Source organism: Biomphalaria glabrata, chromosome 1 (assembly GCF_947242115.1).
Source record: "Biomphalaria glabrata chromosome 1, xgBioGlab47.1, whole genome shotgun sequence".
Classification (NCBI taxonomy): Eukaryota; Metazoa; Mollusca; class Gastropoda; family Planorbidae; genus Biomphalaria; species Biomphalaria glabrata.
In genome coordinates, this window is record NC_074711.1 from 2,235,528 (window position 1) to 2,259,415 (window position 23,888).

Genomic DNA, 23,888 nt, shown 5'->3' on the forward strand with positions numbered 1-23,888 from the left:
GAAATTACGTTAGTATAAACATAGTCGGATAATAATAATAATAATAAGATATGAAAGTTGTCTAATACAATATATCCTGTTGTTACATCCACTGAGGGCACTGGCGGATCCAGGGGGGGGGGGGTTGGTAGGGGCGGACGAATTTTAGTAAAGAAATCACACAATTTTGTATACGAATTTATTAGTTATGTTAATAATATATGATAATTATTTATATTTCAGCCTATTTTTAGATTATTTCGCCCCCCCCCTCTAGTATGTTGGCCGATTTGGTGGGATGGAGAGGTGGCGATGACATCAATCCCGCCCCTCCCCCCAATGATAAACTTTCGAGGGGAGGGGCGGTCCAATTTATTTGTAGAAATCACAGCATGTTAAAAGAATAAAAAAAACAACTTGTTATTGATATTTTAACCGATCTTTATATTATGTCGTTCCCCTGTTGGCCGATTGGGTGTGGGTGTGTGTGGGGGGGGGGGCGAATACATCTACTGCAATTCCCACCTAAACCCTTTAAGTGGGTGGGCGGTCCTACTTTTAATTAGAAATCATAGTTTGTGAACAAAATTAGTTGAATTACTTCATAATATTATATTGTTACGTTCTTCTAATCCATGCCTTCTGCAAACACTGCCCAACAACACAGCACATTTAAAACATCAACTTGACAACAAGAGCTTCAATAAACAAGGTGGCGGTTTATTTACAAATACATTACAACAGCCAATAAACACAATTGGCTACACTAACTTCCAATGCTTTGCTACACAACAGAACTGCCTAACTAATCACTACAAGTCTCTCTAGCTCGTAAAGCTACATTTTCGAGGACTCACAAGGTACAGCACAGTCCTTACTGCTTGCTGTCCTGGACTCTCTTTTTAACACGCTCTGTCTCTCGTCCGTGAAGGCTTTTCGGTCACATGACCACAACATTATTGGTCATATTGCGTGCATTAGCAGTAATGTCCAATTGTTCAACAGCCCTTGACCTGTGTGATTAGCCTAAATCATGTGTGTCAGTAGGCCGCACACACATTAACCCTTTCAGTCCGCCACTAGGGTTATAACAATATTATATCGCAACACTTCCTGGTATCTTAGCCGATTTGGTGAGGTGTAGGGCGATTGCTTCAACTGCCCTCCCCTCTCTAGCCCTATGAGTGGAGGGGGGGGGGGCGGTCCTATTTTTATGGAGAAATCATAGTTCGTGAACAAAATTAGTTGAATATCTGTAAACTGTTCGTAAAATGTTTGACATGTTTCGGATGTTCCTTCAGAGTTGAAGATAATTACTTCCTAGTCCAAACCTCCCGCAGGACGACGGGGGATGGGAGCGGGCAGGGTTTGAACCCTGGACCATCGATAAATCTGAACGACAATCCAGCGCGCAAACCGCACGACCAGGCAGTCATCCATTACATCTATATAATATAAGGTACATTTTGATGTTTTAACCCATTTGTCGCACACAGACTCTGATCTCAAATTTTATCATTAGTAAACATTAAATGATAAAAAGGGTTGTACCAGGTGATAGGGGTGATACATGAAATCGCCTTCCGCCCATCGGAAAAACCAATCCTTTTTTTTTGTTTTTGTATTTTTAGTTAGGAAATTACAAAATTAAAAAAAAAAATGTCACTAATATTATTTATATATGCTATAAATAAAAGTCTTATATCGAGACGCCCCACCTCCTATTCGTTAATGCCAAATGCAGTCATTAGCAGAAATTATTAAAGAGGCGAGATTTCACGTATTTACTCCACCTAGCTGTCAAGAGAAAGGCCTCAACATGGCTGTTTTTATTATTATTATTAGTTTTTCGAATAATGTCTTTTTCGGCGGCGATCCTCAAATCGTTAATCTAAATATGTGAGGTATCTTATCTTTTCAAGGAAAAATCGGTTGTATTTGCAATGTAGTCAGGGTCTGTAAATTCATATTAGAATATTTTCAAGTAAAACATTATTCAAAAGGTCCTTATTTAATAGCAGTAGATGTCAGGTGAATGCGTTTCTGCAGCGAAGAATGCAAGAAAACGCTTTTGGCGTCGGGGCTTAGCCCCAGACCCCACTGAGGGAGCTTACTGCCCTCCCCCAGACCCCATAGCTGTCAAGAGAAAGGCCTCAACATTTATTTTTCGCCAAAGGTTGAGAAACGCTGCTATTTCTAAATTTAAATTTTAATATATAAATATATGCTATGCTTGGGGTCAGGGTTACTGGATCCGCTAGTGACTGAGGGGATAATGACATCTGACCTCGCAGACATCTTGTTATGGAGTTTGTGTTTCCTTAGTGACGGTGAGAAGGAGTTAGCGATTGGTTGTGGATGATGCAAGATTAGCGGCACTGTCGTCAGCAGTTTGGTGCTACAAGTCAACCGTCTACAACAGACATTCAAGACCCTTAACATCCCTAGAAAGGTCCTCGTTGCCTGTCAGAGGCCTGTACTGCTGCAGACCTGCCACATCAGCAGAAAAATTTCTCAGTGGAAACTGATAAAGGGACTCAATGAATTTTGTTTCTCTTTAACGAAACTCGACCCTGGAAGTGCCAGAGAATGAATATGACTTCATTTCTATAATAATAGTTATTAAGGTAATGTTTGTTCACACTGGTATAACATATAGTCTACCAGAAACTTATATTAGCTATTAAACCCAAGCATGCATGAGTTCATCTCTTTTAAAATTACCAAATGTTATAATACGTGGACAGGTCTGTACGGATGCCCATTCTTATCATATAGCACACAGTGTGAGTGCAGGGTTGAATGATAATGCCAGGGCCGATTTGACACAGAGTCCGCTCCGGAGGGATATACAATTTTTATATTTTTTATTATTTAATGCTGTATTACGTTATCAAGAAAAAAACTCTTACATAGGCTTACCTTTATGTATTCGTGGTATATGTGGTCAATGAATCTGTGGTCAACGTATTTGTGATCCATGTATCTATGAATCATGTATCCATGGTTTCTGTGATTTATGTGAAGTCTATAACTTCAACTAAGTCACAAACAAACCGATGATATAAACAGAGTAATCCATTTCTCCAACTTACTGCTAAACACTCCAAGAATTACAGTCACAGCGTACACTCCAGAGTTGTTCCAGAATAGACGTAACAAGGTCAGAATCGTTCCAGAATAGAATCAACTTCGAAGTCAGAATCGGAGAAAAAAAACGTAATTTTAAAATAAAACACAAGTAGACTACAGGGGCGTAAACGTCTCAGTGAAAATGGAGGAGATCGCCCCCCCCCACTTCAACTCTCGATGATGCATGTGTTTTAATAATTTTTAAAAAATGTGTTAGTCTCTAGAGTGTATTACACTAACGCGTGGGAGAATGTGTTCGTATAAGGCCACGAACGAATGTGTGTGTGTGTGTAAGTGTGTACAAGTGGGTATACTGTTTCGTGTGTACACGGCGCCCCCTAAGTACTTCGACGTCTACGCCTCTCCCCTTGAGTTCCCCAACCAATTAATTATACAATAAGGGGATCCAATGATTGCTCTCTCTGGAATCGGAGAAAGAGGGGGGCAGGATAAGGAAGGCGGAAAGACCTGCGATCGCCCTTTAACAAGAAGTTGTTTTTTTTATTTCACAAACCTTTCAATCGACACAATTTGTTCACCCCCCCCCCCACCTCATGACCCAATCGCTAGCCCCAGAGTAAGGCTTTAACCAACTGCCCCCCTTTTAGAAGTCATAGAAGAATCGGGAATCCTTTTTGTTTTTTTCATGGTTTGTGTCTATTTCGTTGTTGTTTTTTTTCTAACGTTCATTCGTAGTAGAATATTATTACAGTCTAGCCCAAACCTAAGGGACGGCGACGGATGGTTTCCATCACGAGCCATCAAGACGGTAGTCCAGAGCGCTAATCGCACAACCAGACAGACGTTTTCGTCTCAAACACAAAAGTAAAGGAACATTCTTAAAAAAACTAAACTAACACTTAACTGTTTTCTGTGGTGTCTTCATCGATAGTTTAAAGTCTAGACGAATAGAGGGAAGTTTGTGTTGGCTATTCAAACAATTATTTGGGAAAGTCTATCATGGAAGCATTTCCCTAGTTACTACCACCAAACTCCATTTTTCACTGTCTATATCAGGGGTTCTCAACCTGTGGATCGCGTCCCCCTTGGGTGTCGAATGACGATTTGCCATGGGTCGGCTAAGACCATCGAAAATATGGATTGTTTTTGTCTATTCTTCTACTGCTGTGTGTGGGGAGGGGGGTCGCGGCAGAGTGGGGGTTGTAAAAAGGGGTAGCCGGGCTTAAAAGGTTGAGAACCTCTGGTCTATATAAAAAAAAAGTTTCCTAATTTTTATGAAGAATTTCCGGTGTGCTGTTCTGAACTACCCATAATTCAACTGCTATATGTTTATGATCACTTGGCAACCCACTTCTGCTCTATCATTTATTTTGGAAAGTCAAGGGCATGAAACAATTATGTCGAGTGATCATTGAACTTATTGTCTAGCAATTGAAAAGTGTGGCTCCAGTTTCTAGTACCAGTCTACATTGTGTGGAAGTAATTATTGCTTGTCTCAGTACTTCTAGTACATTGCGTGGAAGTCATAATTTGATATAGAGTAGCAGGGCCGGATTAGCGTATGTGGAGGCCCCGGGGCGAGATTTTTTGGAGCCCCCTACACTTTTTCAAAAGCTTAAAGATCAACTTATAAAAAATAATACTTAATTCAAAAAGCATTCTATATTTTAGAAGAATCTAATGGAGTACTTGTAAATTTCTCATTTTCCTTTTAAAAATATAGTTAACATGTGTATTATGCATTTATATTTCTTTTGTGAGGGTTCCTTTCTTATCGAGTCCCCGGGGTAGTGGCCCCGCCTGCCTGACTTAAATTCAGCCCTGTAGCGTACTAGTATACAATAGGTCGAACTGACAGTTTTTGCTACATAGAGATTGGTATATCTAATCCTATCTTCCTTTTTTATAGGTGCAGCTCTTAAATAATCATTTTGGTATTGTGGACAGCCCTTACCTTTTGTTTTAATGAAGGAATTATGGTATTCAAAATGTGCATAGAAATTTTATTTCTAAAAAAAAAATGTGCGAAAATGAAAACAATGGAACAATGACTTTGCAACTATTGCGAAGATGTTCCAGCACACCTTTGAAATAATTCTGTCAAAAGCTGGAATACAGGTCCTCCTTCGTGGTCAAGGATGAGCACACTTTTTATATCCTATGAACTTGAAGATGACTGTAAAGTCCAATCCTCGCTTTAAAAGGCCGACCACATTCGTGGCATGGGGAGGTTTGGTCAGTTGCAGATAGGCCTGATTCTTTTCTCAGTTTTTTGTGGGTTCGGCGCTCTTTCGCCCTGGCCACTCTTCTTGCTTCAAATCTCGATACTCCGCCATGTGGAGCGATCGAGAGCTAGTGCTTCCTAGCCGTGAATGTCAATATCACACTCCTTGAAGGAGCACTCATGGGTGTCTTTATAGCGCTTGTAATGATCCCCCTTTCCTGCACACAACTTCCCGTACAGAAGTCGTATGGGAAGGCTATTGCCTGGCATGTGAACTAAGTGTCCCGCCCATCAAAATTGGGCGGGAACAATGTCCCAGCCAACCTCTGAATCCATGTCCCTAGCCGGCACTGAAATAACCAACCCTATTTGTGTCATCATACGGTGACATTGTAGTCTCAAAAAACAAACAAACAACAACAACATTCTGAGAATATGAGGAATGTCACAGAAATGGTGGATAGAGACGGACAAGCAAGAGTCCAGACATTCTACCACTTCAGGTCACTCAATGTCCACTTACAGCCTGACCACTGCACATGCTGGTAAAGGTCACCGGCTGCCATGTTTTGCGTGAAGTAACTCTCTCAGGGCTAATTATAGTAAGTGAATCTAATAATAGTTCTTTGTCCTAGTACTAAATAGTGATGTACTTATCGGAATGTGATATCATGACTTGTTCTCAAATCTTTGACCCAATGTTTTCATACATTAGAGCTACGTGGATATTCTACAGTATATTTAGCTCAAGGATATCATACCGTATATTTAACTCAAGGATATGTAACTATTATAGATCTGTAATACATGGTTCTACAAAAAAAAAATCTCAAAATTTCAGCTTGATCTGAGATTGTGGGTGTGGGAGAAATAAAGTGTACAAACTTTTTACCAGACAGACAGAGCGAGATTATATAAGCGTTGTAAAAAACATAGATCTGTAGCACGTGTTCATGTAACACAAGAAGAGAATAAAGTAAATGTCAAATATTCAGAATGACAAAGTCCTCTGGCATTTGAAAATCACGCTTTTGAAAGTAAATATTATTTATTCATTTTTTGCAATCTAAAGACAAAACAGCTATAATATATACATAACGCAAGCAGGCAAGCCCTGGGGTAGACCTGGTCGGGAGGGGTGGGGGGTCACACCTGTCGTTATGGTACAGGCGGTCTGGGCTAATGACTCGTGATTGCCAAAAGCTGCAACTAGGGAGCAGAGAGTAACGTAACACCTAAACCTATTTCAGAACCCGCCCCCCCCCCTCTTTTTTTTTTTTTTGTCTTTGGTTCACTTTTTACACTCTTGGCTTTGTGTTATACTAAATGACTAAATGGACCTCACCTGGTACAGCTCAGTCTGTGTGCCATAGGTGTATATTTAAAGAGGGTGCTACAGTTGCTGTAAGGTTTTCCTTTTAAAATCAAGATTTTATATAGCACCATTTCGATCATGGTTTTCACGGATGCAAAGTTTTATTCAAATCATCAAATACCCGATAAAATATTTACAATCTTTCCATAAGATCTTTTCCCAGACAATGTTAAATAGTGTGCCGCGGGGAAATTATTAAAAAATAAACAATTTCTTACAATCTGTTCTATAGATTACAGAAGTTACTTCAAAGGAGAAGATAATCACGTCCTACGCATTTTAAGTGTCAATCTAGTCATGCATGTTAATCAGTGAATTAAACTATGGGTGTCTCAGGCAACGCATATATGAAATAATCTGTTGGAGAGTTCAGATGACTAGACCAGTAGGCCTATATGAAATAATCTGTTGGAGAGTTCAGATGACTAGACCAGTAGGCCTATATGAAATGATCTGTTGGAGAGTTCAGATGACTAGACCAGTAGGCCTATATGAAATGATCTGTTGGAGAGTTCAGATGACTAGACCAGTAGGCCTATATGAAATGATCTGTTGGAGAGTTCAGATGACTAGACCAATAGGCCTATATGAAATGATCTGTTGGAGAGTTCAGATGATTAGACCAGTAGGCCTTATGAAATGATCTGTTGGAGAGTTCAGATGACTAGACCAGTAGGCCTATATGAAATGATCTGTTGGAGAGTTCAGATGATTAGACCAGTAGGCCTATATGAAATGATCTGTTGGAGAGTTCAGATGACTAGACCAATATATGGCTTCCAAATCAGGGAGCTCTCCATATAGTTTTCTTTCTATTGGAGTGTTTTGGGGCCAGTGTCTTGTTCGGGCCTCTTTGTAAAGAATGCAGTTTTGGAGGACAAGGTCAGCATTCTCCAGTGACACTCCACATGGGCAAATTTCACTGGATCCAATTTTGAGCTTCCGGCACAAGTTTTTTTTCATTCTGTTGTGTCCGGTCCTGAAGATTAGACGTTGATCTTGTCGGGATAGCTTATAGTAGGAGTCATCTTTCTTGTGATTCTAATTCTGTTGTGTCCGGTCCTAAAGATTAGATGTTGATCTTGTCGGGATAGCTTATAGTAGGAGTCATCTTTCTTGTGATTCTAATTCTGTTGTGTCTGGTCCTGAAGATTAGATGTTGATCTTGTCGGGATAGCTTATAGTAGGAGTCATCTTTCTTGTGATTCTAATTCTGTTGTGTCCGGTCCTAAAGATTAGATGTTGATCTTGTCGGGATAGCTTATAGTAGGAGTCATCTTTCTTGTGATTCTAATTCTGTTGTGTCCGGTCCTAAAGATTAGATGTTGATCTTGTCGGGATAGCTTATTGTAGGTGTCATCTTTCTTGTGATTCTAATTCTGTTGTGTCCGGTCCTAAAGATTAGATGTTGATCTTGTCGGGATAGCTTATTGTAGGTGTCATCTTTCTTGTGATTCGGATGAGAGCTCGTTCATTTCTCATTTATTTTACTCACCATTAGTTTCTTCCTTTCTTCTGGATAGAGTGCAATGTTTACTTGTGTGTTTGTTCTCCCTCATCCTCCCTTGTCTCATTTCATTCATCACTCATACTCTTTTGTTTTTTAATTGCTTGGAGAAAGTAACCCGGATGTTAACGAAACAGAAGGTAAACAAAGAGGAGATAACTGTGGCTAACCTTAGTTACGAAAACGCTCTATTTTATCAAGGGTGCTGCCAACTTCGAGTGTGTCCTCAACTATACTTATTATTTCTCCTTCATATGATTCCATAGGACAGGGGTTCTCAACCTTGTGGGTCGCGACCCCCTTGGGGGTCGATTGAAGATTAGCCAGGGGTCGCCAAAGACCATCGAAAATGTGGATTGTTATTGTCTACTCTTCTATTGCTGTGTGTGTGTGTGTGTGTGGGGAGGGGGTCGCGGCAGAGTGGGGGATTGTAAAAAGGGGTCAGCGAGCATAAAAGGTTGAGAACCGCTGCCATGGACATTAGATCCGTGTCTCCTTGGACGTGGTATTTTATTCCGACCCGCTTTAAGGGCACGCCCGGATATTACGTAACGACTACGGAAGGGGGGAGGGAGTATACAAATTTGTTACGATTTGTTTTTTTTTTAAAAAAAGGGATGAGGTCAAAAAGATGATTTTTGACGTTACGTAATCTTCGCGCGTTCCTTAAGTGTCAACAAATTTATTTTTTCGTATTCGCTTCACAAAAATAGCTAGCGCTTGTGTTTTGGCTACTGCCATATACTATCTGATTTGGTTAATGACTTTCAGGCATTCAGTGGGTACTGTCACCAATAACGACACCGACTTCCGGTCATGTCTGGACATAACAAAGTACAAGTCTTTGTACTTCCTGTTTTGGAACCCCCATGATCGTTTGATAGCTTTAGCTAATTTACGTCAAAGGGAAGTAACCGAAGATATTCTCTCCAGATATATTATCTCCTCTTTCTGTAATGTCCACCTCTGCCAAGTCTGACGTTTCGGTTATCCAGATTTGCATGCAACCACATTCATTTCTTTATTTGTTGACTTGGAATTTACGTCAATTTATAGTTGCTAACACTTAGGAGTGTTTAATTTATGTTTATGTATTGCGTCATTGGTTTATGTTGTCTGTGAAAACCAGTCGACAGGATGTGACGTAATAAAAGAAACCCAGAACACAGGCACAAGAAAAACATTTTTAAAAATTCATTCAAAATAATACAATAACTCAATTATACAACTTAAAATATAATATCGAACCCTGCATGTAACACAAACACTGTGTCAGTAACTTAAATAGAGGTATTGTAAAAATTCTAGAAATCATTAAGGTCAAACCAGAGATTTCCCAATGTGGCCGCACAGTCTGTCTTCATGTTGTCTGGGATTGGGATATTTCCTCCCAAATACTTTCATTGATATCTGTGGTTCCCATGTCTCGCTTGTAGACATCCATGAAGGTTAGTCTTAGGCGGCCCTTTAGTATTGGGCGGCCCTTTAGTCTTGGGTGGCCCTTTAGTCTCAGCACACTCTGCATATAAGATATCTTTAGAGATTCTACCATCTGGTACGCGAGCAACATGTACGAGTCAGCGTAGTTTTCTCTGCGTTAGGAGAGCAAAGATGCTGTGCAAGGCCGGTCTTAGGCCACTGCAACCTATGCGGTCGCAGTGGGCCCCGCGCTTTCATAGGCCCCGCGCTAATCTTATCTGTAATTATTAATTGCAAAATATATACGAAAAATTCCTGGAAATAACCTGCACTTATTAAAATTTCCTGAAAACTCATAAAAAATAGACAAAATTATCCTTTGTGTGTGTCATTCATTATCGAAAACGTCATTCCTACGCGCGAAAAAAAAAAAGACAGTGTCAGCTTTCCTGCAATAAAATGTAATAATCGGACGAATTTTCCCCATAACCGGAAGTTCCAACACCGTATTTAAATATGCCATAGGTTGCAAGATTGGTAAAGTAAAATTAACTTGATCGCAATTTTGTACTTAGAAAAGAATGAATAAAATGCAAAGCCGAATTTATTTTCTAATACAAAATCTTAATTTTCACTTATTATCCTTATGTCCCACCCAGACTAGGCCCCGCGCAATTAGTTTCGCACAGGGTCCCGCAATTGCTAGGACCGCCCTGATGCTGTGCATATTGCCCAGTTTTCATTATATTTAAAGGCCTAGATTTAATAATGATCGTAACCTGAGGGCAGTCGAGACTAACAGCTCGTTTCCACGTATCGGTCTGCACTGCCTTGAGGTTTCGTCAGTGCTGAGACCTACTATAACAAATGGTCTTGGTTAATCGCCATAATCTAACACAGCGGTTCTCAACCATTTAAGCTCGGCGACCCCTTTTTACAACCCCCACTCTGCCGCGACCCCCCTCTCCCACACACACATACAGCAATAGAAGAATAGACAATAACAATCCATTTTTTCGATGGTCTTTGGTGACCCCTGGCAAATCGTCAATCGACCCCCAAGGGGGTCGTGACCCACAGGTTGAGAACCCCTGATCTAACACCATAGCATACTATTCTCAGTTAGCTTAATTAGTGCTGGTATTTTCTTTCCTTTACCTTCCCTTAGTCTGTTATACCGCTGGGGCACCACGCAAGATTTGTTGACCGTCTTTCTCCATTTCTCTATGTCTTTTGCCTAACCTCTTTCAATGGCAGGCTCATCCATTCTTTTATGTTGTCTTCCCATCTCTTTATCTGTCTGCCTCTTCTTCTTGTCCTGGTACTGTTCCTTGAAGGAAGGTCTTTGCGAGCCCTTAATACCTTGTAATACGGCCATAGATTTTTAGCTTGCCACATTTTTTCGATAGTTAGCAGGTAACCCTGTCTCTAATCTCTTGGTGTGTGATGCGGTCTTCGAATGTGATGCCTAGGATCCTTCTGCAGCATCTCAACGGACCTCATTCACCAATCGTAAACAAACAATATTTAGCCACGTGATAATATTGATAAAACAATGAAAATTACGTATCACGTGACATCCTTCATGGATTGCGTAATGTGTATAGAAGATATAGAGAACCTGTCGGCAAAATGTTGTTTGTTTACGATTGGTGAATGAGGTCCATTCCATTGCTAGGATCCTCCTCTCTAGCTCTCTGCAGTCAGCGTCCAAGACTCACAGGCATATAAAAATGTGGAATGTGGTATTTTCTAGAGACTTAACTCTTTCTCTCCTAACTGACGATACCAGCGTTGATTCCACCAGAGTGTTGGTAAATAATTACAGAGAGAAAGAGTTAATGACATTAGTTTGTTTGTTTCGTATATTAACTGACTTTTTGTTCTACTTGTTTAGGACCACGTGCAGCGAGTTTTTATTTTACATTTAAACGGAACAAAACTTATGGACTTTGCTCGTGTCTACACAAATATTTTTGTGTTGCCTTGTCCGTGTGTGTGTGTGTGGGGGGGGGGAATATGAATGTGTGTGTGTGTGTGAGCGAGTGCACGAAGCGTGTATGTGTTCTTCGGTGTACGCCACTGTGTGTGTGTTTGTGTTTCGGCCGCGCAATGTTTAATGTTCTCTGTATCTGGTGGTGCCAGACATCGTTCAACTAATTAAATAACTCGGAAAGAATTTTCCTAAATAGCTCGTGCCAAGGTTGTGACCGCTAGTAGATTGGGGGCCACAAAAAAAAAAGAAACTGGTTTAATAGTCGGGCCGCAAATGAATAAACGCATGTTTACAAAACTTATATCAACTCACATAGTCAGTTTGTATGTCTGGTGAAAAGATTGTACACTTTATTTATATCACACCCATTCTCAACCTGAATTATTTTTTGTTAATATTTATTATACCTAACAAAACATGAGCCAATGAATCAATGTAAAAAATTGACCAATTAGTCAATGAATTACTGGTGATTAATTATTTTGTTTGATATCGAATAAGGAAATAATTTCTACATTGAGAGATATCTTATCTTATATATTGCAGACGTTACTTGAACAATTAGATACTTACGTCCAACGCAATTCATGTGTGAATCTTAATGCATGTTAATCAATGAATTAAACTATGCTAAGTCGTTGGTTTTCCTGGCTGATTCAGGCAACCCATTCCACTCTCTTTCTTTCTGTCTCTGTCTTCTGTCTGTCTGTCTGTCTGTCTGTCTCTCTCTCTCTCTCTCTAGCATACTTTCACACCAGACGTCTACAATTTGCATAACTAAACACACAAAAAAATAATTATAGAAATCTGGCTTTTGTTCATGTCAGAATGCCAAGATGGCATTGACCTAATGTTCTATTCTTCTTGTCAATCATATCAACTGAGTCTTCTTCTAGATTTTCTGCTTTCTGATATTGTTTACGAAACTAAATTATCTTTCCTTATCGTCTGCTGTGAAGTCGAAACGCCCAACACAGTATTCGCCTTTTTAGTTTCGTATCCACCCAAGTCTCTTCCCAAATACCCACACATACGATGTTTTTTTTAGTTCAGCCACAACACACAATAGAGCAAACTATTTTCTCTGTATTCAGTTTGACCAGTGACCAGTACAGGCTACTGTTAATTAGAATTTATTGTCAGACGCTGTACTTGGACTTGACATTTGGCTCTCTGGTCCATAATGCATTTCATTTCCGGTCTGTACTTTATTAATCCAGTACTAGAAATCTCAAGATTATTTTTTTTCTTTCTATTTTATTGATCCATGATCACACCAGACGATATACATCTATATCTATTTGGTAAATAATAATCTAATCTGTTACTCACCTTCATCTACCTGCTACAGCCGGTGTTTTGATCCTGATATATTCGACCAATAATTAAAAACATAGCACTGTTCTAGCAGAGCCATGTATTTGTAAAAATATAAATAGGGGAAGTAAGCATGATACAATTAGTAATATTCGAAGTTATCTCTCTTGCTTTTGATTAAACTCCAAACTAAAGCATGCAAATATTCTAAGATGAAGTCAATCAATAAATCAGCTCCATAGACATAAAATAAATATAGACTGGCTGAAAGAAAGTAACTTCATGTAACTTGAAAACATGTATATCTATTGTATTCGGATTTCCGAATCATGAAAAATTGCATGATCTTCATTCTTAGAGATTAAACAAAACTACACTGCCTCCTTATTTACAATATATATAGGTGTGTGGCTGAAATAGATATGAATACTTAACTTTTATACTGCTCATAAATGCTGTATAATAAAGTACACAAAATTGCAAGTCACAAATTTTCGTTTCATAAAACTCTTTAATCGGCCAGTCTATATTTATTTATGTCTATGAGTTTTGTTTAATCTCTAAGAATGAAGATCATGAAATTTTTCATGATTCGGAAATCCGATTACAATAGATATACATGTTTTCAAGTTACATGAAGTTACTTCCTTCGGCCAGCCTATATTTATTTTATGTCTATGATCACGTCTTATAAGTATTAGGGATTTTCACGCTAAATGTTGGTTACAGTAATCTTTTGTTTACCATTTCATCCCTCTGATTTGTTTACGTTCTACAAATATTAAAATGCGGAAAAAAAAAAAAAGAAAGCGATATGAGTAAATATGGTTGCAATATAATGGAACATTAGAAAAAAAAAGGTTTAAATGAAGAGAAGGAACGAGGGAGATGTTTTACCTGTATGTACTAAATAGACAATGTCAAGGACGCCATACTGAAAGATCCCTGTTGCCAACTAAAAAATAAAAATACTTTGTGCTACAAACAAAGAAGCTTACAAAATTATATAAGACTAAGGCTAGCACTGCTTTGTTGATCCTTATGGAAATTTGTTGTGATTACTACAAGGACTATTTTCTCACATAAAAACAACACAACAGAAACGGTGAATATAAATAGAACAGAAACAACATAAAGATTCATTGAGCGACTACACACAAATATCTTGGTCCTTTTCATGTTTCCTGATCAACGAGTGGCGTTGATATAGTCTCACCGAGTAAGGAACGAACGAGTTTTTGTACCGCTCGGTTCTAGATCTAGTCTAGATTGACAGAAGTCGCCCACTTCGCGACGACTTGACGTAGTTATGATGGAGCGGGTGGCTGTTGTCTTCCAAGATTTTTTCCGTTTTTTTCTGAGACATTTTTGTTCAAAAAGCTCATAGATGATACCGTGCTGAAAAGTGCCAAAAGTTTGGTTTCTTAAAATACTTCGCGCCAAAACGTTTCTTATTGTATACGACTGATACACCAAAAATGTTTGCTATTTCATGGCTCCAAGTACGAATCATGGACTTGCATCCAAGTACGAATCATGAACTTGGCTCCAAGTACGAATCATGAACTTGGCTCCAAGTACGAATCATGAACTTGGCTCCAAGTACGAATCATGAACTTGGCTCCAAGTACGAATCATGAACTTGGCTCCAAGTACGAATCATGAACTTGGCTCCAAGTACGAATCATGAACTTGGCTCCAAGTACGAATCATGGACTTGCCTCCAAGTACGAATCATGGTCTTGCATCCAAGTACGAATTATGGACTTGCCTCCAAGTACGAATCATGGACTTGCCTCCAAGTACGAATCATGGACTTGGCTCCAAGTACGAATCATGGACTTGCCTCCAAGTACGAATCATGGACTTGCCTCCAAGTACGAATCATGGACTTGCCTCCAAGTACGAATCATGGACTTGCCTCCAAGTACGAATCATGGACTTGCCTCCAAGTACAAATCATGGACTTGCCTCCAAGTACGAATCATGGACTTGCCTCCAAGTACGAATCGTGGACTTGCCTCCAAGTACGAATCGTGGACTTGGCTCCAAGTACAAATCATGGACTTGCCTCCAAGTACGAATCATGGACCTGGCTCCAAGTACGAATCATGGACTTGGCTCAAAGTACGAATCATGGACTTGGCTCCAAGTACAAATCATGGACTTGGCTCCAAGTACGAATCATGGACTTGGCTCCAAGTACGAATCATGGACTTGGCTCCAAGTACAAATCATGGACTTGGCTCCAAGTACAAATCATGGACTTGGCTCCAAGTACGAATCATGGACTTGCCTCCAAGAACGAATCATGGACTTGGCTCCAAGTACAAATCATGGACTTGGCTCCAAGTACGAATCATGGACTGGGCTCCAAGTACGAATATCTCCAATATATAAATGCTTGCCATACACACATAAATAGAGGACGACATTGATAACATTTTAAAAAGTTTAATGCAGCAACAAATTTTACATTGGTGTTTGTTAGTTAATAGAATGGCACACGAAAGTAGGTCAAGGCACAAAATGTGTAATTATCTAGGTCAGTGGTGCACACATTCGCCGATGACAATCAAACAACAAAATAGTTTTCTGAAATGTAGACAGTTTGAAAGAAATACCAACAATATCAACAATATGTGCGTGATTAGCATTGAGAACTTAAAACAACATCGGGTGTAGATCTAGTACTATGTAAGCATAGTAAACACTCCAAGAACTGTCATCTAATATTTATATTTGAAGTTAGGAGTTTGTATGTATGTATATATGTATGTATGCCCCTCGTAGAAATCAAAATCGTTTGACCAGTCTTAATAAATCTTGGCGCAAATGTCCCTTACATCATTGCGGAGGCCGTAGTGTATGTTTAATGTCCCTCCCACAAATGGAAGTGGGGGGAGGCCCCCCCCCCCAAAAAAAAAAAACAACTAACTTTAGCTCTATTCAAGAACGCATGATGTTTGGCTTGTAGGCAGAGACATAGAAGAGACAGAGACATAGAAAAGACAGAGACATAGAAGAGACAGAGACACATAAGATTGAACTATAAAACACTGCAGTTTTTATTTATGTACTTCTGTTAATATAACACAACCTGACGATTACTCTGATCAACTATTTGATATAAACATTTCACATGTATATTATGAGTAAGTCTGGTGTTTTAACGTATCGGGTAAATTCAGTATTTTATACTTGATATGAATATGTCGGCTTTAACGGGTAAACCCATTTTCACGCTCTACTTTTATTTTTGTGGCGAAGAAAATAAAAAATGTGAAAGGAACATTCGTCATGTTTGACATTAATCTAAATTCCAAGCCACTAGATTAGTAATACCCAAGCTAAGGCCAGCAGACCGCGGGTCACACCCGGCTAGTAAACTATGCAACTTCAATCTCCTTAAACCAATTCTATCGCAGCTACTACCTTGTTATTAACACTCACAAAAGAGATGAGGGCTAGGGTGAAGGGGAGATGTGTGATGGAGAACGTTGGGTTTGGGGCTGACACAAGTTCAGGGGTAGGTTCAGGTAAGTGGGGGTACAAGGTAGGAGGGGAAGCTGAATGTCTTGCAGTAACATGGATTCTATTTCAGCACATATTTTAAAAGCAATATCATTTGGCGTGCTTTTCTGAGAGTATTCATAGGGTTAATGATGAAGCCGGAAGTCTATTTCTTGTTGTAGGTTGTCGTTCTTGTCCGTCACGTGAGGGATCATGTGATGACGTATATGCTGATGATTGGTCACCTGTTGAAACAAATATAAAAACTTAGGCAATGCAAGAACAGTTTACTATTTAGTATTCAGCAGGCAAATTTATTGTTATCCTGTTCACTATTCAGTATTCAGCTACTCTGTCCAATTATGTCTGAGGTAATATCATGAGACTATATGGCAGCATATGGCCTCTGAAAGAGACAGCTGGAGAGCTCTCGTGGAGGCCACGAGACACACAGACCCGCGTGATTGTCAAAAGAGTTGAGCCGAAGGCTCTTCGAACTTCAGGCGTGTAAGCCTGCTTGAACCAACCGTTCTGTCTGGAAGAGATCCAAGTCAATGCCTATGTAAAACATTGCTATTTCCGATATATCCGGCACTCCGGGCGCATGGACTAGAATGCATGGTCAAAGGCCGAGCACACCGGGAACCCCCGCCATTTTCCTATGTTGTACCAAGCTAAACTGCAGGACTTGCCATTAGTGTAACGGTCCCTTGAGGAACGGCGCATGGATTATCGATAGGGACGTGGAAGCTCTCTTTCAACTCCTCACCGTGCAATGGGAAGGCTCTCGCATTCCCTGGGGCACTCCCACAAGGGTTTTGTTTTGCTATTCATTCAGCATAATCACTTCCTCGCGTAATCGTTTCCACCCAAGTGCACGTAGAGGCAGAATAGCATGACCGGGCATTTGAGGCCCAGTAAGGAACTGCAATAGATCGCCGGCAGACGACGACTTTGCATTAGATATGTAAATATTCAGGTCACAGTTCATGTGAAAGACTGCACTCATCTTTAGTTTTTGGGAATCGATGACATTGTCATGTTTGTCTTATAAATAGTAGACCTATAAAAAGTTGATTGATAGAAATTATGTTTCAAGTTAATTGGCATTTTATTTTGCATCGCAATAAGAAGAGGAATTACCCTGGTATATTTGTTAGAAAGCAGAGTGATGGCCCTTGCGTTAATGTTATAGTTGTTAAGGCCTAGGCTGAAGAGTCAATAGGAAAATGTCAGTCTTCAAGTGTGTTGCACAAGTCTTTCTTGTGATGGTTTGCTTCAGTTTTGCTTTACAAATTATTTTCGTTTTTTTAATTAAACATAAATATTCTTTTCTTAACTATTTCCTGGTTTTTGTTTTTCAAATCACCCATAGGCATAACCCTGTTGGTCCATTAACTCTTTCTCTCCTAATTGACGATACCATCATTGATTTGACCTCATTAAATTAATGTTTAATTTAATAAACTTGACTTTGTGTTATATGAAAAGATCACGCATTCCCCTTTAACTCTATACCAACTAAAACACTTTCTGGTAACAAACAACAAAGCTATTGAAGCCAAATCATAACAGGGGAGTGAAATAGTAATGAGCAAAATGAAGAATTCCGACGAAACGTAGAAAAATAATTACGGAGAGAAAGAGTTAAGTTCACAACAATTAAGTTTCACACTGACCTTCATTGAACTCGTAGAAAACGGACAGGTCATTCTTTTGATCCAGACTTTGCCCCCTGGCCTTAAAGCAGGCGTCATCCGTGTCGTCTGAAACATTGGATTTGTATCGAGTTATATAAATCTAGAATTCAACCAAATGTTTCTATAAGTAATTGATCAGGTCACATGTGTTCTATGTTATTGTTGTCAAAAAAACAAAACCAGTGACTTGTCTATATAGCCGTTGCACCCGAACTTTGAATGGACTAAAATATAGTGATGTCAGATTTTCACTCTCTTTTCTAGTTCACGAGATCTAAACGGGACGGACGGACAGACATTTCTCACAAAACTAATAGCGTCTTTTCCCCTTTCGGGAGCCGCTAAAAAAAACGAATTAAGTTTCATGCACTTCAACTGCTAACCTCAATGACGTCACTATAACGCCGTAGTCTTGGTAACTTGATCTCCATCTTGGATTGACCTTGACAGTGAAGGACCAGAAACGTTTTCATCCTGTTCTCAAGGTCGTCTAAATCCGTGTCCGACGTTTGATAGTCTGTGATTTCAGTCGTATCTCCCTGGGACCTGTTGGGTACTCGGTCATCCATGGAGAAGTCAGGCTGACCAGTGGAGACATCAGTAGCTCTAGCATTACAGAAAAAAAAACGGAAGGATAAAGATTTGTTAAAGTAAATCTGAATATAAATTATAGTTTTAAACAAATCTGTATAAAAATGAAAATTTATCACACCTTTGTTCCGGTTGCACCGGCCTCTTCCTCAGTTCTGGCTTGGCCAGTGGGGGAAGCCTTGTTGGCGACGCACTTGTTGCTGGAACCTCTTTCTTGTGATAAACGTCAGCGCTTTTTGCCTGCCCTCCGTGTGCTACTTCCGGCGCCATGTCTACGTCTGCGAGACTGTGCTTATTGTCTTGAAGAGCTGTTCGCTGATTGGAAGAAGCATCCAAACTTTGACCTCGCAATTTGGCACGAGAGTCCGTTGTCTGGTCCAAGGGATGTAACTCTGGCAAATGAAACGTCACCTGTTTTCCTAGTCTGTTCTCTCCCTCTTGTGTCTCGGCGCCATCTTTAGATTTATTGATAGGTTTAGACACTTTTGGAATGTTGTCCCTTTCTGTGCTCCGCTCTGATGAGGTATCATCGGCGTCGATGTCTGGAGGTTTGTGACTTTTAAGGTGGGTAACCGTTTGAGAATTGCTGTCTGCGTTCTTGTCAGACATGAAGGTCAGGGTCGCCATGATAGCGCGTCGACTTCGAGGCTGGCGGTGATGTATTTTACGTTTAGCCTGAAATAATTCAAGAAAGAGTGGTGACTGAATCAATCAATGGTGACTGAATATATCAATGGTGACTGAATATATCAATGGTGACTGAATATATCAATGGTGACTGAATCAATCAATGGTGACTGAATATATCAATGGTGACTGAATATATCAATGGTGACTGAATCAATCAATGGTGACTGAATATATCAATGGTGACTGAATATATCAATGGCGACCGAATCAGTCAATGGTGACTGAATCAATCACTGGTGACTGAAACAATCATTGGTTACTTGTTTGTAACTAAATCAATTAATGGAAATTAGTGATGTGATCTCATGTGATAACGAGCCGACCCGCGGCGTAGCATACGCCTTTATATAGTGACGGGTGAACCCTTCCTGAAAGACACAGTTGTCCTAATGGGGTGGGTGGGTTGGGTGTCGTAGAGAATCATATATACAGAGAAGATTACTTGTTCAACCAATCCCCTCTTCTTTTTTTTTTCTGAGCCGCGCTCTTTGTCGCCACAAACGTTACGTGGGGTAACTCTAGTCCGACTTGCAGAAATAAAAGAGTTATCTTTCTATGACTTTTTCATCGAGGGTTAGAGAATCGGGCGTGCGCGCGTCTTTTCCCTGTCTTATCTAGACAGATTGTATTGAACTAAACAAATGAAAGTGTGTCCTATCGACAGGGTCTGTCGTGCTGACCTCGACCAACATGGACCGGGTTGTGGTCCTCCTTCTGATATTTGCTCGGATCCTGGCTCTGTCCTGCATCTGCTCCTTGTAGATGAGAGCCCCGGGGACCATGGGCTCAATCAGCTCAGCCTGGCCCTTCATAAACTTATTGAGAAGATGTTGAATCTGTGACATAAAAACAATGACGTGTCATTCATACAGGTGAGAAGCTTAGAATCAATAAAACAACCACATTTCTTATTCCATATGCTGGGATAAATCGGTACAAGTACTCATTGTTTTGTAATTGCTATTTGACCAAAGCATTGCCTGAATCAGTCAGAATAGCCCAATGACTTACTGAGTCTAAGTTTCCGATGAGCTTATGTAGATTTTTTTTTTTTTAAGAACGTACGTAATTTATATGTTTATACATCTACACCATTTTAAATTCATTATTTTTTCCTTCTTCAATTCGCAAATTTCTGCTTCGTATGAGGCATGTAACGGTCTATTTAATCCCATTCTAGTCTTTAACTAGATGCATTTACATCTTTGACTAATACCCACAATACACATTCATCAAAGGTTTCATTTATTAAGGCAATAATTTTGCAAGGCTAAATTTGAAGTACGGAATTTATATGTTTATACATTTGCACCATTTTAAATTCATTATTTTTTCTTTCTTCATTTCGCAAATTTATGCTTCGTATGAGGTATCGGACAGTTTATTTAATCCCATTCTAGTCTTTGACTAGATACATTTACATCTTTGACTATTACCCACAATACACATTCATCAAAGGTTTCATTTATTAAGGCAATAATTTTGCAAGGCTAAATTTGAAGTACGGAATTTATATATTTATACATTTGCACCATTTTAAATTCATTATTTTTTCTTTCTTCATTTCGCAAATTTATGCTTCGTATGAGGTATCGGACAGTTTATTTAATCCCATTCTAATCTTTGACTAGATACATTTACATCTTTGACTATTACCCACAATACACATTCATTAAAGGTTTCATTTATTAAGGCAATAATTTTGCAAGGCTAAATTTGAAGTACCTGTACATCCCGGCTTGGCAGTTCCTTGGACACGTGAATAGGTGATAGTGTCCGAGCAGACGACAGCCTGTCTTCTGCTTTGTGGGACATTAAATAATGCAAAAGTGGAACATCCTTGCCGACATGAGTTCCTGCCCTTAGCTCAAGTTTTTCCTGAAACATAAGCAAAGGGACTGAATCAAAGATTTATTTTTTTTTTGTCTTTACTTTTTCTCCAATAGCTTCCCTTTGTCGTTGGGTCCATAAAACTACATGGATTTAGCAGATGCTATGAGACAGAGAGGGAGAGCGAGATTAAATAAGAGAGGAAAGAGATTAAATCTAAGATTATAGTTTTAATCATAGAAAAATTCTTATTTCTTGTTTTCTTAACAAATGTTTTAATTTTATAAATAATTTCATATTCTCATCCTTATTTATATATTTTATTCTGGCCAAAACTTTTCCATCCGAAGCACTTTTAATTATAGTTCAAACATATCTGGGAAACTTGCCTGAACCTTTATTTAAGAATCTCTATGAAAAAAGTGTTCTACCTTATCAAGGACCTACCTGAATTTAATGTTTGAGGACCTCCATAACATCTGAGTACTAACTAATCAAGGATGTACCTGAACTTTCTGTTTGAGGACCTCCATGACGTCTGAGTACTAACTAATAAATGATGTACCTGAACTCTCTGTTTGAGGACCTCCATTACGTCTGAATACTAACTAATCAAGGATGTACCTGAACTTTCTGTTTGAGGACCTCCATGACGTCTGAGTACTAACTAATCAAGGACGTACCTGAACTCTCTGTTTGAGGACCTCCATGACGTCTGAGTACTAACTAATCAACGTACCTGAACTCTCTGTTTGAGGACCTCCATGACGTCTGAGTACTAACTAATCAAGGACGTACCTGAACTCTCTGTTTGAGAACCTCCATGACGTCTGAGTACTAACTAATCAACGTACCTGAACTCTCTGTTTGAGGACCTCCATGACGTCTGAGTACTAACTAATCAAGGATGTACCTGAACTCTCTGTTTGAGGACCTCCATGACGTCTGAGTACTAACTAATCAAGGACGTACCTGAACTCTCTGTTTGAGGACCTCCATTACGTCTGAATACTAACTAATCAAGGATGTACCTGAACTTTCTGTTTGAAGACCTCCATGACGTCTGAGTACTAACTAATCAAGGACGTACCTGAACTCTCTGTTTGAGGACCTCCATGACGTCTGAGTACTAACTAATCAACGTACCTGAACTTTCTGTTTGAAGACCTCCATGACGTCTGAGTACTAACTAATCAAGGACGTACCTGAACTCTCTGTTTGAGAACCTCCATGACGTCTGAGTACTAACTAATCAACGTACCTGAACTCTCTGTTTGAGGACCTCCATGACGTCTGAGTACTAACTAATCAAGGATGTACCTGAACTCTCTGTTTGAGGACCTCCATGACGTCTGAGTACTAACTAATCAAGGACGTACCTGAACTCTCTGTTTGAGGACCTCCATGACGTCTGAGTACTAACTAATCAAGGATGTACCTGAACTCTCTGTTTGAGGACCTCCATGACGTCTGAGTACTAACTAATCAACGTACCTGAACTCTCTGTTTGAGGAACTCCATGACGTCTGAGTACTAACTAATCAAGGATGTACCTCAACTTTCTGTTTGAGGACCTCCATGACGTCTGAGTACTAACTAATCAAGGAAGTACCTGAACTTTCTGTTTGAGGACCTCCATGACGTCTGAGTACTAACTAATAAATGAAGTACCTGAACTTTCTATTTGATGACCTCCATGACGTCTGAGTACTAACTAATCAACGTACCTGAACTCTCTGTTTGAGGACCTCCATGACGTCTGAGTACTAACTAATCAAGGATGTACCTCAACTTTCTGTTTGAGGACCTCCATGACGTCTGAGTACTAACTAATCAAGGATGTACCCGAACTTTCTGTTTGAGGACCTCCATGACGTCTGAGTACTAACTAATCAACGTACCTGAACTTTCTGTTTGAGGACCTCCATGACGTCTGAGTACTAACTAATCAACGTACCTGAACTCTCTGTTTGAGGACCTCCATGACGCCTGAGTACTAACTAATCAAGGATGTACCTCAACTTTCTGTTTGAGGACCTCCATGACGTCTGAGTACTAACTAATCAAGGAAGTACCTGAACTTTCTGTTTGAGGACCTCCATGACGTCTGAGTACTAACTAATAAATGAAGTACCTGAACTTTCTATTTGATGACCTCCATGACGTCTGAGTACTAACTAATCAACGTACCTGAACTCTCTGTTTGAGGACCTCCATGACGTCTGAGTACTAACTAATCAAGGATGTACCTCAACTTTCTGTTTGAGGACCTCCATGACGTCTGAGTACTAACTAATCAACGTACCTGAACTCTCTGTTTGAGGACCTCCATGACGTCTGAGTACTAACTAATCAACGTACCTGAACTCTCTGTTTGAGGACCTCCATGACGTCTGAGTACTAACTAATCAAGGATGTACCTCAACTTTCTGTTTGAGGACCTCCATGACGTCTGAGTACTAACTAATCAACGTACCTGAACTCTCTGTTTGAGGACCTCCATGACGCCTGAGTACTAACTAATCAAGGACGTACCTGAACTCTCTGTTTGAGGACCTCAATGACGTCTGAGTACTAACTAATCAAGGACGTACCTGAACTCTCTGTTTGAGGACCTCAATGACGTCTGAGTACTAACTAATCAACGTACCTGA

General features: G+C 39.7%; 2 protein-coding genes across 5 annotated transcripts in view; both read right to left on the minus strand.

Moving 5' to 3' along the window:
• Positions 1-3,325, minus strand: part of LOC106074231 (calcitonin gene-related peptide type 1 receptor-like) — a 165,984-nt gene extending 162,659 nt beyond the window's left edge. The window contains exon 1 of the mRNA XM_056003626.1: positions 2,902-3,325. The gene's annotated coding sequence lies outside the window, so the exon portion shown is untranslated. The remainder of the gene's footprint in view (positions 1-2,901) is intronic.
• Positions 3,326-15,348: 12,023 nt separating this feature from the next.
• Positions 15,349-23,888, minus strand: part of LOC106070863 (uncharacterized) — a 31,266-nt gene continuing 22,726 nt past the window's right edge. For all 4 annotated transcript variants that reach the window (XM_056045558.1, XM_056045695.1, XM_056045770.1 and 1 more), the window contains exons 10-15: positions 21,130-21,282; positions 20,085-20,240; positions 18,836-19,389; positions 18,507-18,729; positions 18,103-18,189; positions 15,349-16,668 (exon numbers count right to left, since the gene is read on the minus strand). In XM_056045558.1, the coding sequence (XP_055901533.1) occupies positions 16,570-16,668; positions 18,103-18,189; positions 18,507-18,729; positions 18,836-19,389; positions 20,085-20,240; positions 21,130-21,282 (1,272 nt within the window). In that variant the 3' untranslated portion in view covers positions 15,349-16,569. The remainder of the gene's footprint in view (positions 16,669-18,102; positions 18,190-18,506; positions 18,730-18,835; positions 19,390-20,084; positions 20,241-21,129; positions 21,283-23,888) is intronic.